The sequence below is a fragment of the Ostrinia nubilalis genome, chromosome 24, assembly GCF_963855985.1.
Source record: "Ostrinia nubilalis chromosome 24, ilOstNubi1.1, whole genome shotgun sequence".
NCBI lineage: Eukaryota > Metazoa > Arthropoda > Insecta > Lepidoptera > Crambidae > Ostrinia > Ostrinia nubilalis.
This window is the reverse complement of record NC_087111.1, coordinates 1222290-1236867: the sequence shown is the minus strand read 5'-3', so window position 1 is coordinate 1236867 and position 14578 is coordinate 1222290. Positions and strand designations below refer to the sequence as shown.

The 14578-nt window shown below is 41.3% G+C and overlaps 1 protein-coding gene across 1 annotated transcript in view; it reads right to left on the bottom strand.

Moving 5' to 3' along the window:
• LOC135083726 (sodium-coupled monocarboxylate transporter 1) overlaps positions 1 to 14578 on the bottom strand; it is a 50602-nt gene that overhangs the window by 19365 nt on the left and 16659 nt on the right. Inside the window, exons 3-5 of the mRNA XM_063978449.1 lie at positions 9472 to 9614; positions 4286 to 4488; positions 670 to 801 (exon numbers count right to left, since the gene is read on the bottom strand). Of these exons, the coding sequence (XP_063834519.1) occupies positions 670 to 801; positions 4286 to 4488; positions 9472 to 9614 (478 nt within the window). The remainder of the gene's footprint in view (positions 1 to 669; positions 802 to 4285; positions 4489 to 9471; positions 9615 to 14578) is intronic.

The following is a 14578-nucleotide window of genomic DNA, read 5'->3' as shown; positions in this document are numbered from 1 at the left end:
GGGTGCATAAGCCTTGTATTTTGAATATAGCTATAATTTTTATACTAAACAAGTTATTCACGAACGCCTTCAGGTGTATGTCAATAAATGCATTATTATTAATATTCAATGAAAAAAAACACAATATCTATTAACATGAAGCCAAAAATAAAATTAATATATCTTAAATATTACAAGGTCTTTAAGCCTTGTGCCGCCACAATGTAAGTTTTAATACCAGGTTTACTGACCTTGTACCGAAGGAATGGAAAGTATTAGAAAGTTACTGCCGCAGCAAAGGTGTTAAGAGAGGGTTTACTACAATAGTACAGTTCGACGAGCATCTAACTAGCATCCTCTCGATTGGACAATGCATTGCCTAAACCCCTAAATTGTCCTACGATGTCGAGTACATGTCTCTACAAAGATGATAAAGGGAGGAAGGGTTTTGATTAGAAGCTGTCAATCATATTCACACTAAAGGTGCTAAAGGTATACCTAGTATTTTATTGCCACACAGTATGCACGTGTTTTACTGTGGTGAGCACTGACTTCTAATCTTCGTGAGGAAACCACGTCTAATATTAGACGTCGTCGTAATACCTAGATGGACGTATAATACCTGCAGCAGATCTTTTATAGAGTTCAGCAAGTAATGTGAAAATGGAAAAGAAGAAACTGTTTGCTCACTTGAAGAACTGCAGCCTGCCGCCGTCAATATTGTCGCTGACCACCTTCCCTGGCCCGCCTGCTTTGACGGTGGCCTGCACGATGAAGGCGCCGCTCACGATCACCATCGTCATCGTCTGGATCACGTCAGCCCTGGAATTGAACATCATGGAATTAGATTCTGATATTATGCGGCATGGGGCCCACTGAAAACCAGCGTCGTGGCCTTCCCCACCGTGGGCCACGGCATATGCTGAGTGGAGTCCCATTGCGATGGGCATCGCTGTTGCGACAGGATAGCACTGCTTAGTGCACTTTTTATTTCCTTGTAATATTTATGTGCTATTTCTGTTTTTTTTTCTGTATACGTTCTAATGTCATGTATAAGTGATGTTGTGTTTCTTTCTCTTTCTTTCTTTCTAGATTATCAACTTACTGAAAAACGGCGCATTTCCCTAATGGATTTTATCTATCTTCCGGCCAGTGGCCATCGACTGACTTTTCAAAATACACTGCTGTTAACATTGTTGTTATGAAATTTTATGGTGGAAAACTTCGGAAAGATGGTGGTAGCTAGCCTAGTGAATTTAGATTCTGATCCTGTAGATCCTGGTTCACAGGAGTTACAGCGGTAGTAACGAGAGGTGGAAATAGTCCCGTTTGGCGGACTTAGAACGAGCTCTAAATGTAAACATTCTAAATGCAAAATATCTAAGTATATCAGAATTTTACGACGATGTTATGTTTGCATTTAATTTTCTTTCCATTTCAAACACCAGCAGTAATTTCAGCTTGGAGATAAGGCTTGATTATAGGATGCACCTAGACCATGAATCTCAATGAGCTAAGTGGTCAGAACAGTATGATGACTTGGGCCGTATTACTAATCAGATCTTCAAAGTGTCTCATTTTGTTTTTATTTTACAGTAATGAATTTTAAAACGTTAAAAGAAATATAATTTTGGGCTAAAAAAGAGCCTTTTGCATGTCTCTTATTTTTGTTTTAACTAAGGGCCGCTTCGAAAGAAACGTTTGGTAAGCTATGAAGTGACGACGTTACAATCTACAATTATTGATTGGGTACCGTCTAAAAATAAATAACAGGAAACCATAGTTGTTTATGTAGTTAAATTGTTAATTATGGAGTTATTCTCTGAATTATTAACCACGCTCTCTTATCGCTAGCTAATAATAGAGGTTACCTACGGTATAAAATATGCTACTGTTTATGAAATAAAGTACCCCAATAAAAACCCTTTTAGACATTCGAGAAAAGTCCAATTTCCTCCGGCATTTTGGCTACCACCATCGTCTCAAAATAAGATTAAAATCTTGATTGCTTTATGAATGTTAGAAAAAGCTTTCTCTGGCCTATTTACTTTTATTTCACCATGACCATTGTCTTAATTTAAATAGCTCTAAATTCTGTCAACCATTTCAAGATTATGATTGGTTTATGAATATGGATAACTCTAGTGTAGGCGCTGCGAACGCGCGACACCGTGTTAAATTAGACAATACATGCGCTACACATACCGTAATTATGTTTTTTGCTACTCCAGCGAGTTTGCTCAAAATAACTTTTTAATAATAATAAATACTCTCTATTGAACACCAAAGAACAGAACAGAAAGAAAAAGAAACACAACTAGGCGGTCTTGTCTTTAAAAAGAATAAAGAATAATAAAATGTTCACTTGTGAGAATGAGAAAGGCATATTAGGGCAACTGATTCTTAAGAAATACTTATGGAAATAACAAATAGCAAATATAAAACACTTGCGAGAATTTTATTCACCACTAGATGACCCGGCAAACTTCGTACCGCTATGATCATCAGAAATTTTCAAATCAATTCAGTAGTTTCGGAACAAACAAACAAAAAATCTTTCCTATTTAAAAATAAGTGTAGTTTTGCCTCCGGTATTTAAAATAAAGAGGGTCGTACTCCTGCAGTGAATATCAAGTAATCTCACTTTGATGATGATTTTCTTTACTAACTCTAGACATTTACATCACAAAATTAAATAAAACATAAAATCAACATGTAATTTTCTGGTTAACAAGCCTATTTTTTGTCCACTACTCATTCTCTACCTAATACCTACCTATGTACTTTAGGTATACATTGAATAATATAAAACATGTCCTTACCAATAAAATTCAACTAAATACACAGCAGAGGGTATTTCCTGTGGCATCTACAATTACGTACTAATTGTAGCGGTCACATTTTATTGTTTTTCCTACATTTTCCTTTATAAAATGAAAAATAAAAGATAATAAGGCATTTATTTTTATAGTTTGTTTTTCTAATGCAAATAAAAATCGTAATACAAGCATTTTAGCTTAACTTAAGGGGTTAATTAGTAGTAGCATTCTGTGGTAGATTGTTTCATGATGAACTTACTTCTATACTAAATGATTTAGCTCCAAAATGCTTTATCTCCGTTCTAAATCGTTTTATCCACGAAGACGCGCCCCACCAATTTTTGGTCTCGGTCGCGCGGGGTGCGGGGAGTTTGATCCGAGCAATCCGAGCGTCATTATTGTAGTGTGGGTGTGCACTCATGGATAATTTAGCGTGTACCGATAACACTCAAACATTAGCGGAAGAACGGTGGGGCGCGTCTTCGTGGATGAAACGATCTATAGTAGCGACAATAAAAACCACCTTTTTAAATAAAATTGATATAAATCTAGGTCAAGGCAATTTAGTTGTGTCATATCTTGGCTAGGGTAATTGCTTTACACGGTTATTGTCAATTATGTCATTGTATTCATATCATCGCGTATTTAATTGAGTATGCGTTGATTTACTTTAATACTCGAACTGACGTGTCCAAATAGGACAAAGGCCTTTGAAGGGCTTAGGATTTCTACAAGGACCGATCCTGTGTTGGTTGCATCCAGGCGCTTTTCAACCTTCACTATATCGTCAGTCCACCGAGTGGAAGTGTAATAACAACTCTCAAGAACGTTACATTACATAGAAATGCTCTAGTCTATAAAAGATGTTGCAGACAAAACTCATAATCGGTCAAAACCACTTTTAACTGCAAAAATTAGTCAAAGTGATATTGACCAGGGCATCAGTGAAAACCACTTTTGACTGCAAAAATCAGTTATAAGGTTTTGACCGTACCTAACATTACTTACACATACCTTTTACAGTAGCACAAAAAAACATGAAATATTGGACTGAAACCCAGCATAATATTTATTTCCCTGTCAGTTTCAGTAAAATCATCATCATCATCAGCCCTTTACAGTCCACTGCTGGACTATGAGCCTCCTCTACTATAGTGGAGGGTTTTGCCATAATCTCCACGCTTGGCAGGCGGGTTGGAGATCGCAGTTTAAAAGATTGATGTTTTTCAGAGAGTGCTGCTGCCCGTTTTGTGTGTAAAGCCTGGTCCGTGAGCACGTAGAATTTTGTCCAATGACCCCAAGCTACCCATCCTTTGGGTACCCAGTTGCTGTCGCGCTCGCACACTCACTGCGGGCGCGCGTCGCACAGTCGCGACAGCAACATAATTACGCGCGAGCGATAGGGATGGGTAGCTTGGGGTCATTGGACGGGATTCTACGTGCTCACGGACCAGGCTTTAGCTCAGTCAATAACTTAGGTCAATTACCTGATAGCAGCAGCCAGCCCGCCTAGCAGGTTGAAGACGATAGCCACGGCTGTAAGCACAGCGGCTGAAGCCCAGTGCGGCAGTGCCAGGACCGCGTGGAGAGCCACGGTCGGCGTATACACTGTGACTGCCAGGTTGAGGAGCTGTCTGATGAGGAAGGTGGCGGCGGCTAGGCGACGCACCCAGGAGCAGTTGAAACGCATCTGTGAAGATACGCGTTTGAGGTTCTATTTCTTAGTTCACACCGATCAAGTGTTTACGAAGTTTTTAAAAGGCCACACAGATTTTTACGTCCGTTTGCAACTCAAAAATATGACTTCTAAAATAAAGATTAGATCCCCAGGCTGAAAAAACTCTACAAATGGACCTCTCAGATTTTTTCTTGGTACCTACCAAACAACTAGGTAATCCATAATAATAAATAGTTAATCGACTCTCTCTAGTTTAGATTGTTTAGATGCTTAGATGAGTAATTAAGTAAACTTCGCATGCCCATCAAAATCCATCAGCCTATTAAAATGCGAAAAACCCTTTGACCTCAAAGGGCATTCTCAGGGCATGCTACAGCTTTTCAATTTTTTCATCCAACTATGATACTTAAGCCCGTTTTCACCATGAATCCCTAAGTGACCCCCATGGTGACACATAACAGGCATTTTGGCTTCTTAGGGTTCACTTTAAAATTAGGGATTGATGGTGAAAGCGGGCATTAGTCATGGATCAGGTTGGCTTCCTACAACACCTTCGCCGCGACGTGGTCTCCGATCGAAAATCCATTTACTGAAATATAGACTTATGGGGGTTATTTGCCAACAACCCACCATATATTTTACTCGGAATCCTATTCCGATTCTTAATCGTTAAGATTATTGTTAGGCAGTTCGAGTCAGGAAATAAAGGTAGGAAGAACACGGTAGAAGGAAGAATATTATTAGCGGATTAGAAATTAATATACCATATTAATTTCTAATCCGCTAATAATATTCTTCCTTCTACCGTGTTCTTCCTACCTTTATTTCCTGACTCGAACTGCCTAACAATAATCTTAACGATTAAGAATCGGAATAGGATTCCGAGTAAAATATATGGTGGGTTGTTGGCAAATAACCCCCATATCTGGTGACCCCGACGACGGAAAAGGAGAATTTCCGAAGCAGTCGAAGTTTGGAAAAAATCTACAAAAGGATAAGGCTGCGGTGTGGTCATAAGCGGTAAGCGATTTTTCGAATTGTAACAATGGGCAATGAGGAAATTTTAAAAGTCAGCGTGCGAGTCCCGCAAGTCGCCAGCACTTCCTCTGCCGCAGTTCCCTACAGCGACATGAAACACCGGATTGCAGAGTTGACCAAGCAAGTGGCTATGCTGACTAGCAGGATTGAGGAGTCGGAGAATAGATCGCGTGCGAGATCTCAAAATAACCGGTCCAATCGCTCACGCAGCCGCTCTAGACCAAGACAACCACCGCCTGACCATCCACACTGCTTCTACCACTACACCTACGGTACGAAGGCGAAGAAGTGTAAGCAGCCTTGCAGCTTCCCCTCGGAAAACTTCAAGGGCGGTCGGAAGTAGCGGCCCACGACTGCCCCTCTGCAACAGGCCGTCTTTTCGTTACGGATCGCACATCGAAAATGCAGTTCCTCGTGGACACTGGCTCAGACCTGTGTGTTTTCCCGCGATCTGCTATCAAGACGCCCTGTACTAAGACCAAGTATGATCTCGTCGCAGCGAACAACTCTGTCATCCACACTTATGGACCTGCACTGTTACATCTGAACTTGGGACTCAGGCGAGATTTTACTTGGAACTTCATCATAGCAGACGTTGCGAAGCCAATCATCGGTGTGGACTTCCTGAGCCACTACAATTTGCTCGTGGACTGCAGAAATCAACGTTTGGTCGATGGAATCACAACCCTGTCCGTAGCAGCTGTTACTTCTGGAACCTCAGACGACATCGCTTCTGTCAAAGCCGTCATTGGTGAGACCGAGTTTCACGCACTTCTGCGCGAGTTCCCAGAAATTACCAGACCAGCAGGCGTTCGTTCTCCACCCAAGCATAACACACTGCACCACATTAGAGTCAGCCCTGGTCCACCGGTATCTTGCAAGCCTCGACGTCTTTATCCAGTTCGCTTCCAAGCAGCGAAGAAGGAGTTTGAGGACATGCTTGCTTGTGGTACGGCTCGGCGTTCAGAGAGTCCATGGTCTTCTGCCCTGCACATGGTGAGGAAGAAGGACGATGGATGGAGACCATGCGGCGACTACCGTGCGCTTAATGCCAGGACTATTCCAGATCGGTATCCCATCCGTCACATACATGACTTCTCCTACCAGCTCTCAGGATGTACCATCTTCTCCACCATCGATCTGGTGAAAGCATACAACCAGATTCCAGTAAATCCAGCTGATATCCCCAAGACTGCCATCACCACGCCGTTTGGTCTGTATGAATTCCCATACATGACGTTTGGGTTAAGGAACGCTGCGCAGACCTTTCAGCGGTTCGTCGATGAAGTTCTTCTGGGCCTTGACTTCTGTTTCGGGTATCTCGATGATATCCTGGTGTTCTCCAGCAGCCCAAAAGTCCACCTGGAGCACCTGCGCCAGCTGTTTGAACGTCTGAAAGAGTACGGGTTACTAGTAAACACTTCGAAGTGCAATCTTGGCCAGTCAGAGATTACGTTCCTCGGCTATCAAGTCTCTGCAGCTGGAACTAAGCTTCTGGGAACTAAAGTGGAAGCCATACAGAATTTCACACCACCGAAGACCGTCAAGGAGCTTCAGCGTTTCCTCGGTATGCTCAATTTCTACCGACGCTTCATACCGAATGCCGCTAAGATCCAAGCACCGCTCACCAGTATTCTTGCTGGCCCTCGGATCAAAGGTTCACAGCCTATTACTTTGACGCCGGAAATGCTGAAGTCGTTTGAAGACTGTAAGACTTCTCTGTCGCAAGCCACTCAGCTCATTCATCCAGACCCTTCTGCTGAACTTGCCATAGTCACGGACGCTTCTGACGTAGCTATCGGAGCCGTGCTACAGCAACTCAAGGATCAAGTCTGGCAACCCTTGGCTTTCTTCTCTCACAAACTGAGCGCCTCTCAGAGGAAATACAGCCCGTACGATCGAGAGTTACTTGCAGTATACGAAGCCATCAAGTACTTTAGGCATATGGTTGAAGCCAGAACCTTCACTGTGTTTACGGATCACAAGCCACTCACATTCGCATTCTCGCTTAACAGAGACAAGTGTTCGCCTAGACAATTCAGATACCTTGACTTCATCTCACAGTTCACCACCGACATAAGGTTCATTCCTGGGCGCGACAACATCGTCGCCGACGCCTTATCACGGATCGAAGAAGTAGCTTGCGCCGTGGACTACGAGTCTCTTGCACGATCTCAGGAGAGTGATCCAGAGCTGCAAGAGCTTCTCAAGCATGGAACAGCCTTGAAACTGCAAAAAGTTGCCACTGAGGCGAGCAACACGCCTGTCTACTGCGACACGTCTCTGCCATCTCTTCGTCCGTACATTACGCCCGAGTTCCGCAAGCAAGTCTTTGATGTGCTACACGACTTACACCACCCAGGAAGATCAGCTACTGTGCGACTGGTGACACAAAGATTTGTTTGGCCAGGGATTCGCAGGGACTGTAGAGAGTGGTCTAGGCAATGCCTAAAATGCAAGAAAAGCAAAGTTTCTCGACACACTACCTCTCCTCTATCCTCTTTTCTTCCACCTTCCTCGAGGTTCTCTCATATACACCTCGACATCGTAGGGCCATTACCTTTGTCCTGTGATTACAGGTACCTCCTCACTGTCATAGACAGGTTTACTCGGTGGCCTGAAGCGTATCCGCTGAAGGACATCACCGCGGAGACCTGTGCTGCTGCCCTTGTGTCTGGCTGGATTGCCAGATTCGGTTGTCCTGAGCGGGTAACCACAGACCGTGGTCGCCAGTTTGAGAGCCACCTGTTCCAGGCCCTCACTTCTTTGGTTGGTGCGCGCCATCTCCGCACCACAGCCTACCACCCAGCGGCCAACGGTATCGTTGAGCGACTCCATCGCCAGCTCAAGGCAGCGATCATGTGCCACGCTCCAGCTTCACAGTGGACTGAAGCACTGCCACTGGTTCTTCTAGGCATGCGTAGTGCCTGGAAGGAAGACCTCCAGTCTTCCCCTGCCGAACTGGTGTACGGCGAAGCACTTCGCCTACCCGGTCAGTTCCTGTGCCCCAAGGACGACTACCTCACAGCTGACGTCACCCAGTACGCGACTCGTCTTCGCGCGTGCATGGCGAAGCTTGCTCCTCGTCCTACCACCTGGCACTCCACTTCGGCCTTCTACGTTCCACGCGATCTCCACACCTCTTCCCGCGTCTTCGTTCGTCAAGATCGCGTGAGAGGCGCCCTGGAGCCACCGTACGCTGGACCCTACAAGGTTCTCAGCCGACAACCTAAATACTTCACCTTGGACGTCAACGCCAAGAATGTCAATGTCTCCATTGACCGGCTCAAGGCAGCGTATGAGTCTAAAGAAGTTCAGAGGACGGCTCAACCAGCCGAAGAAGACGTCATGCGGACTTCCAGTGGTCGAAGAGTCCGGCTGCCCGATTTTTATCGACCGTAGTCACGGTCTGCGGAGGGGAGTACTGTGGCGGCTACCCGCCACAATCATAACTTGGACCACCGCCTTAGATTTTGGAGCGATCCGCTTCCGCCTATGAGATTGGGCCAACCCCGACTTGACGGAACGTGACCGAATGGTTGGCGCATGCGTGCTGCGGCCGTCACAATACGTCTGCGTCACTCGCACACCCGTGAAGACGTATGCTGCCGTCTCGCTTCAACGCCGGTCACCGATCTCCGCTCACTCATCGCCGTTGAAGAGATTTGAAAATATGTCGTCGTGACACTTCTTCCGCGATCGCTTTGCTCTCAACGTTTTAAATAATTTTATTGCCATTGTATCCTAATCAATCCCTTGCTATTCCTGTAGTTAAATATAATTTCTAATCCGCTAATAATATTCTTCCTTCTACCGTGTTCTTCCTACCTTTATTTCCTGACTCGAACTGCCTAACAATAATCTTAACGATTAAGAATCGGAATAGGATTCCGAGGAAAATATATGGTGGGTTGTTGGCAAATAACCCCCATAGACTCTTTAGTTGTCAAATGTTACCTGAAGGTACTCATAAACGGAGTTGGTATGCAGCCGGTAGTAGACCGGCACGAAGATGAAGCAGACCAATGGGAAGGCCAGGATGATGCCGTACAGCGTCTCCCACATCGCCGACCCTCGGTATACCAGCTCCGACGGGAATCCTGGAAGGAGAAGAACATTTTTGAGACCCGTGTTCTCTATTCTCTATTTTAATAGAAATTGAACGCGAAAGTTTAAAATCTTGTAGAAGAGAGATGTTACGTAGTTTTGAAGAAATAGGAAAACTATTGTGGAAACCTTGCAGGAGGCCTTTGTCCTTTAATCACCTATAAATAAATCACAACTCCTCTGAAAAGTCACATTATCCAATTCTTGTATGTAATACTTACATGGTTTTGCATTATTTTTGATATTTTCTAAAAACCGCGACAAACAAATTGGACATCTATGTAACTATTTAGAGGTGTAATTTATTTATAGGTGATCAAAACTAGATGATCAAAATGGAATAGACCATTTTAATTTTTGTCGTTTCCATTATGTGAATAGGCGATGGAACAATCGTTGATCCTAGTAAATTAGTTATAGTGAAAGAGCGTGGATGTAAAAAACAAATATCTATATTATAATAAAGCATCAAATGTGTTTATGGCAAATAAACGTTTTGAATTTTGAATTTGAATACCTAGTTATAGACAATTTTAAAAATGTTATAAAATTTTGCGCTACAATGTTACTATAAGTAGTCTCTCTGTATCATTTTTCCTCCTACAATTAGATGTCGATTGTCATAAAAATGCTTATCATTGAGAAAATTAAAACAAATTGCAATTAAATACATATCAGTACGCGATTTTATCCGGTTTGCCACTGGATATTGTTAGGAGTAAAATCATGCTTGGTGTCATTGTGACCCTAAATTCAACCAGAGCAAGGAATAAACCATGGGCCCCTAGCCAATCCCATAAAATAGAGGCCTGCTTGGACTTAAGATGGTTTATTGAACTGAGTAAAAATGTAATATTCGTGACAATTTTGATCGCTTCACTACAATAATAATTAGGAAGCGACCCTGTTTAATAAATGTTTATACCAGTAAATTTATAACAGGAGGTAGCTCTCCAAACTCTAGTCGCGTCAAATTTATTTCTATGACAATATAAAATGCTATTTCCTCTGTAATACTTGTAAAACACATGTTCTTGTGTCGTCTCCGCAATCATGTGCATTACGGTCTAATGATAGAGCTAAAGGAAAAGCCACACTACGTGCCAAAATTAGACCTAACTCTATTTCAGTCGATTTTGATGTTTGCCATTGATATAGTTTGAGTCCTGGGAAAGGATATAGGATAGTTTTTATACCGGTTTTTGAATAAAAAGTAAAAAAACTAAAACCCAACTACGACAAAAAACGACGCTGAAAAAGTATAAAACAAGATTTTCAGAATACTGAACTGAACAAAGTTGCCAATGTAGTTGCATAGTAATTTTCATGTTTGGAAAACCGCAGTCACACGTTGTCAAAGTGCTACGGTAGGAAGGTATATGTAACGTGTGACTACGCCTTTCCAAACATGAAAATTACTATGCAACTACATTGGCAACTTTGTTCAGTTCAGTATTCTGAAAATCTTGTTTTATACTTTTTCAGCGTCGTTTTTTGTCGTAGTTGGGTTTTAGTTTTTTTACTTTTTATTATTTGTACTATTTTGGTGTTAAAGTGTATTTGTGGCGCATAATATTAACAAAAGTTAAATTGATGAACTATAAGCAGTAAAGAAGCTATGAACGAAAAGATGTGAATTATAATATGCAATCAGCCCATGAATACAGGTAAAGTCACAAGCAAATGCTAGTAATATATATATATATTCGAAATGTACAAGTAAAGCGCTTTCAAATGATACCAAACACGGCATAATTATCTCAACTTTATTTTTTTACTCTGTATGTTTTGTCCGCTAGAGGGTGCCACATTCGATTTTGTGAAACCCCATATAGCCTATAACCAGCGGACAATTAAGACGCTTCTAATGATATGTCATTTGTCGAATTCTGATAAGTAGTTTAGAAGTTACGAGGGAACACATGAACATACATACATACATACATACATACATAGCCCGTCAAAATCATAACCCTCCTTTTGCTTTGCCGTAGTCGGGTTTTTGCTTTGCCGTAGTCGGGTAAAAAGGGACGCGCGCGATACTATTTTTCTGTGCCAGACAAAATTTCACGCGGGCGAAACCGCGGGTGGAAAGCTAGTAGTATCTTATAATAGTTCCCACAGCAATCCAGTTTTCCAGTATCCCGTAAAATTAGACTGTCGTGTGAGTAAACACACATGTGTATTTGAAATTCGTGTTACAAATTCTAACGGATAGGTTTTTCGCGGTACACTGCAATCGGTATGTTCGTGCAAAAACAGGTGCTGCAAAAAACGTGGGAACAAGTTCTAATTCATATAACAATCTAAACCAAAAGATTTGTCATCCTTTTGCATCATAACTTTGACTAAGATACCATTTTAGTCACAGTTGCACGTATTACGATGTGTAGCTTGCACTTTAGACTCTAAAGACAGTAATTATTACGTAAGTAATTAAATTACAAAGTGCTTTGTTCTTATACAATATTTGAGGTTGTTTCTAACATACAAGTATGACAGTTTCTGCTATTTTCTTATGTGAGTACTCGTATATACTAGGTGGACCGACGATCTGGTGAAGGTCGCGGGAGGTGCCTGGATGCGAGCGGCGCAGGACCGGACTTTGTGGAAATCCTTGGGGGAGGCCTTTGTCCAGCAGTGGACGTCTTTCGGATGAAACGAACGAACGAACTCGTATATCCGATGAAACTAAAAAAACCTTATTACAAGTGCACGTTTATTTCTTAAAGTGTAAAGAAATGAAATAAATTTTCATTTTATATAAACGGGGCTTTTCACTCGTAGAGTAACTGTCTACTTTCCAACTGCCGAAACACATACCTATTAACATATTTTAAATAATGCTGTTACGATAAGCATAGTTGCAAGTAGGTAAGTTTTAAAGTTTTCTCTACTAGTTATTGGACCGATCTGGTGAAGGTCGCGGGAGGTGCCTGGATGCGGGCGGCGCAGGACCGGTCTTTGTGGAAATCCTTGGGGGAGGCCTTTGTCCAGCAGTGGACGTCTTTCGGCTGAAACTACCAGTTATTAGTAAATAATTAGGTGTTGATTCTTTTTCTGCCCCAACGGCCATCGTCTCCACGAGCTATGTGCCCCGCCCACTGCCACTTGATTTTAGCAATTCTGCAAGCTATGTCGGTCACTTTAGTTCTCCTGCGGATCTCCTCATTTCTGATTCGATCACGCAGGGACGTCATTTGGCTGAAACGAACGAACGAACGAGACGATCTTTACTGGATTCTGCAATATTGAGGAAATAATATACATTTTATACATTCCAAGTAGGTACGTCATAGGTAAGTATTGCCTTAGATTTCAACCACCATTTAGTCATCTACGTCAAAGGAACTATTCAAAGGAAATAGGTAGAAATACGTGCGTATTGTAAAACCCAGTAAGTTAAGAATGATTAAAACATGACAAAGATTAATTATTGTTACAGATGAGTCATGCAGAGCTAGGGACACGATAAGGTGCCTAACCTTAACCTAGTTTTGCGTGCACCCTTTTGTTTTCTTTTTCCGCGGTGTTGATAATGTTACTCATTATTTGAGGTGTATAAAGGCTGCGTTAAAGACAATTTACAGTTTTACGGCTGCATTAAAGATTATTTAAAAAATGTATGTTATACTTTCATACTGAAATGTTAAATGGCCATTTAATATTGTAACCCTTTTTCTATTTCTAATAAACCTACAGCTGTAGTTGTCTGGAAGATGTGTCTAAGATTTAACTAAATGATTTCAGTTGGTGATTTCCTTTCAATAGTTATTAACATTTCTTATCGATTAGAGTCGAATGGAAGAGCAGTCGCCCGGCAAGCGAAAGGTCGGGGGTTCGATTCCCGCCTTAGGCAGTTCGATTTTTTCAAGTTGTTCATTTATAATTTACTTTCGTTTTTCGTTTAATCAAAAAACTGAACTATATAACGTAAAAAACTAAATAAAAATGCTTTTGAGCTAAGCTGTTCGTATGATAATATTATGTTTACTACAAATCAACGTCTAATCCCAAAAAAACCCATTTAAAACGCATTACGTGTTTATAAAAGAATGTTATAAAATTGCTTACTTCCTTATATTTCTACTCGTATGTGCGTATATCGCGCCTACATTAACTATTCTCCCACAAGAAAAAATGAAGATGAAAAAAATATATTTACCTTAAACTTGCGCACGTCATTGTTATAATTTTACAGTTAATGTCCTGTCATTAACGTCTTTAATATTTGCAAGCTAATTCTTGCTTCACTGGCAATTCGTAGTAGATTTTTTGCCCTACCTCCAGCGCTTCGAGACAAACATTTGGCAAGTGCTGAGAAGAAGCGCCGCAACAAACTCAGTCACCACTGTCTGCCGGCTTAGGGTAAGTATTTACATAATTGTATTTAAATATAATTAAAGTAAATATATTATTTTATTTCGGTATTTAAAATATTAATAGTGCAAAGTAGACCCAGTTTAAATGGATTATAAGAATTCCCAGTCTACAACGGGACTGTTCGGACTACATGACTGTTTTTGTTAATCATTTATCAATCAATTTTCGAATCAAAATGTTTGAAAACGATCAATCTTAACTAACTGTAATACGTGCTAATTTGTAAGAAAAATATACAGTCAGATATAAAATAACAGGTCACATAAAAGAAACAATCACAGGAAACACAATAGTTAAACTAATATAATGTCAATTGTCACAAACCAAACATAATTGCACGTTAAAACCACATATTTACGAAACAAACTGTGCCCTGTCAACGTTCTCAGTGCGTACCGTTAGTCACATCTGTCAACAATTTACTCTATGACTATCAAATGAATCATTGTTCGATAATAAAAGTCGTTCATGCATTTTCGATTGATTAGAAACACTTCTGACTTTTCATGTTCTTGATAATTTCTTTTCCGTGAACAATTTTAACTAATTAGGTAATGCTATGACTAATTGTTAT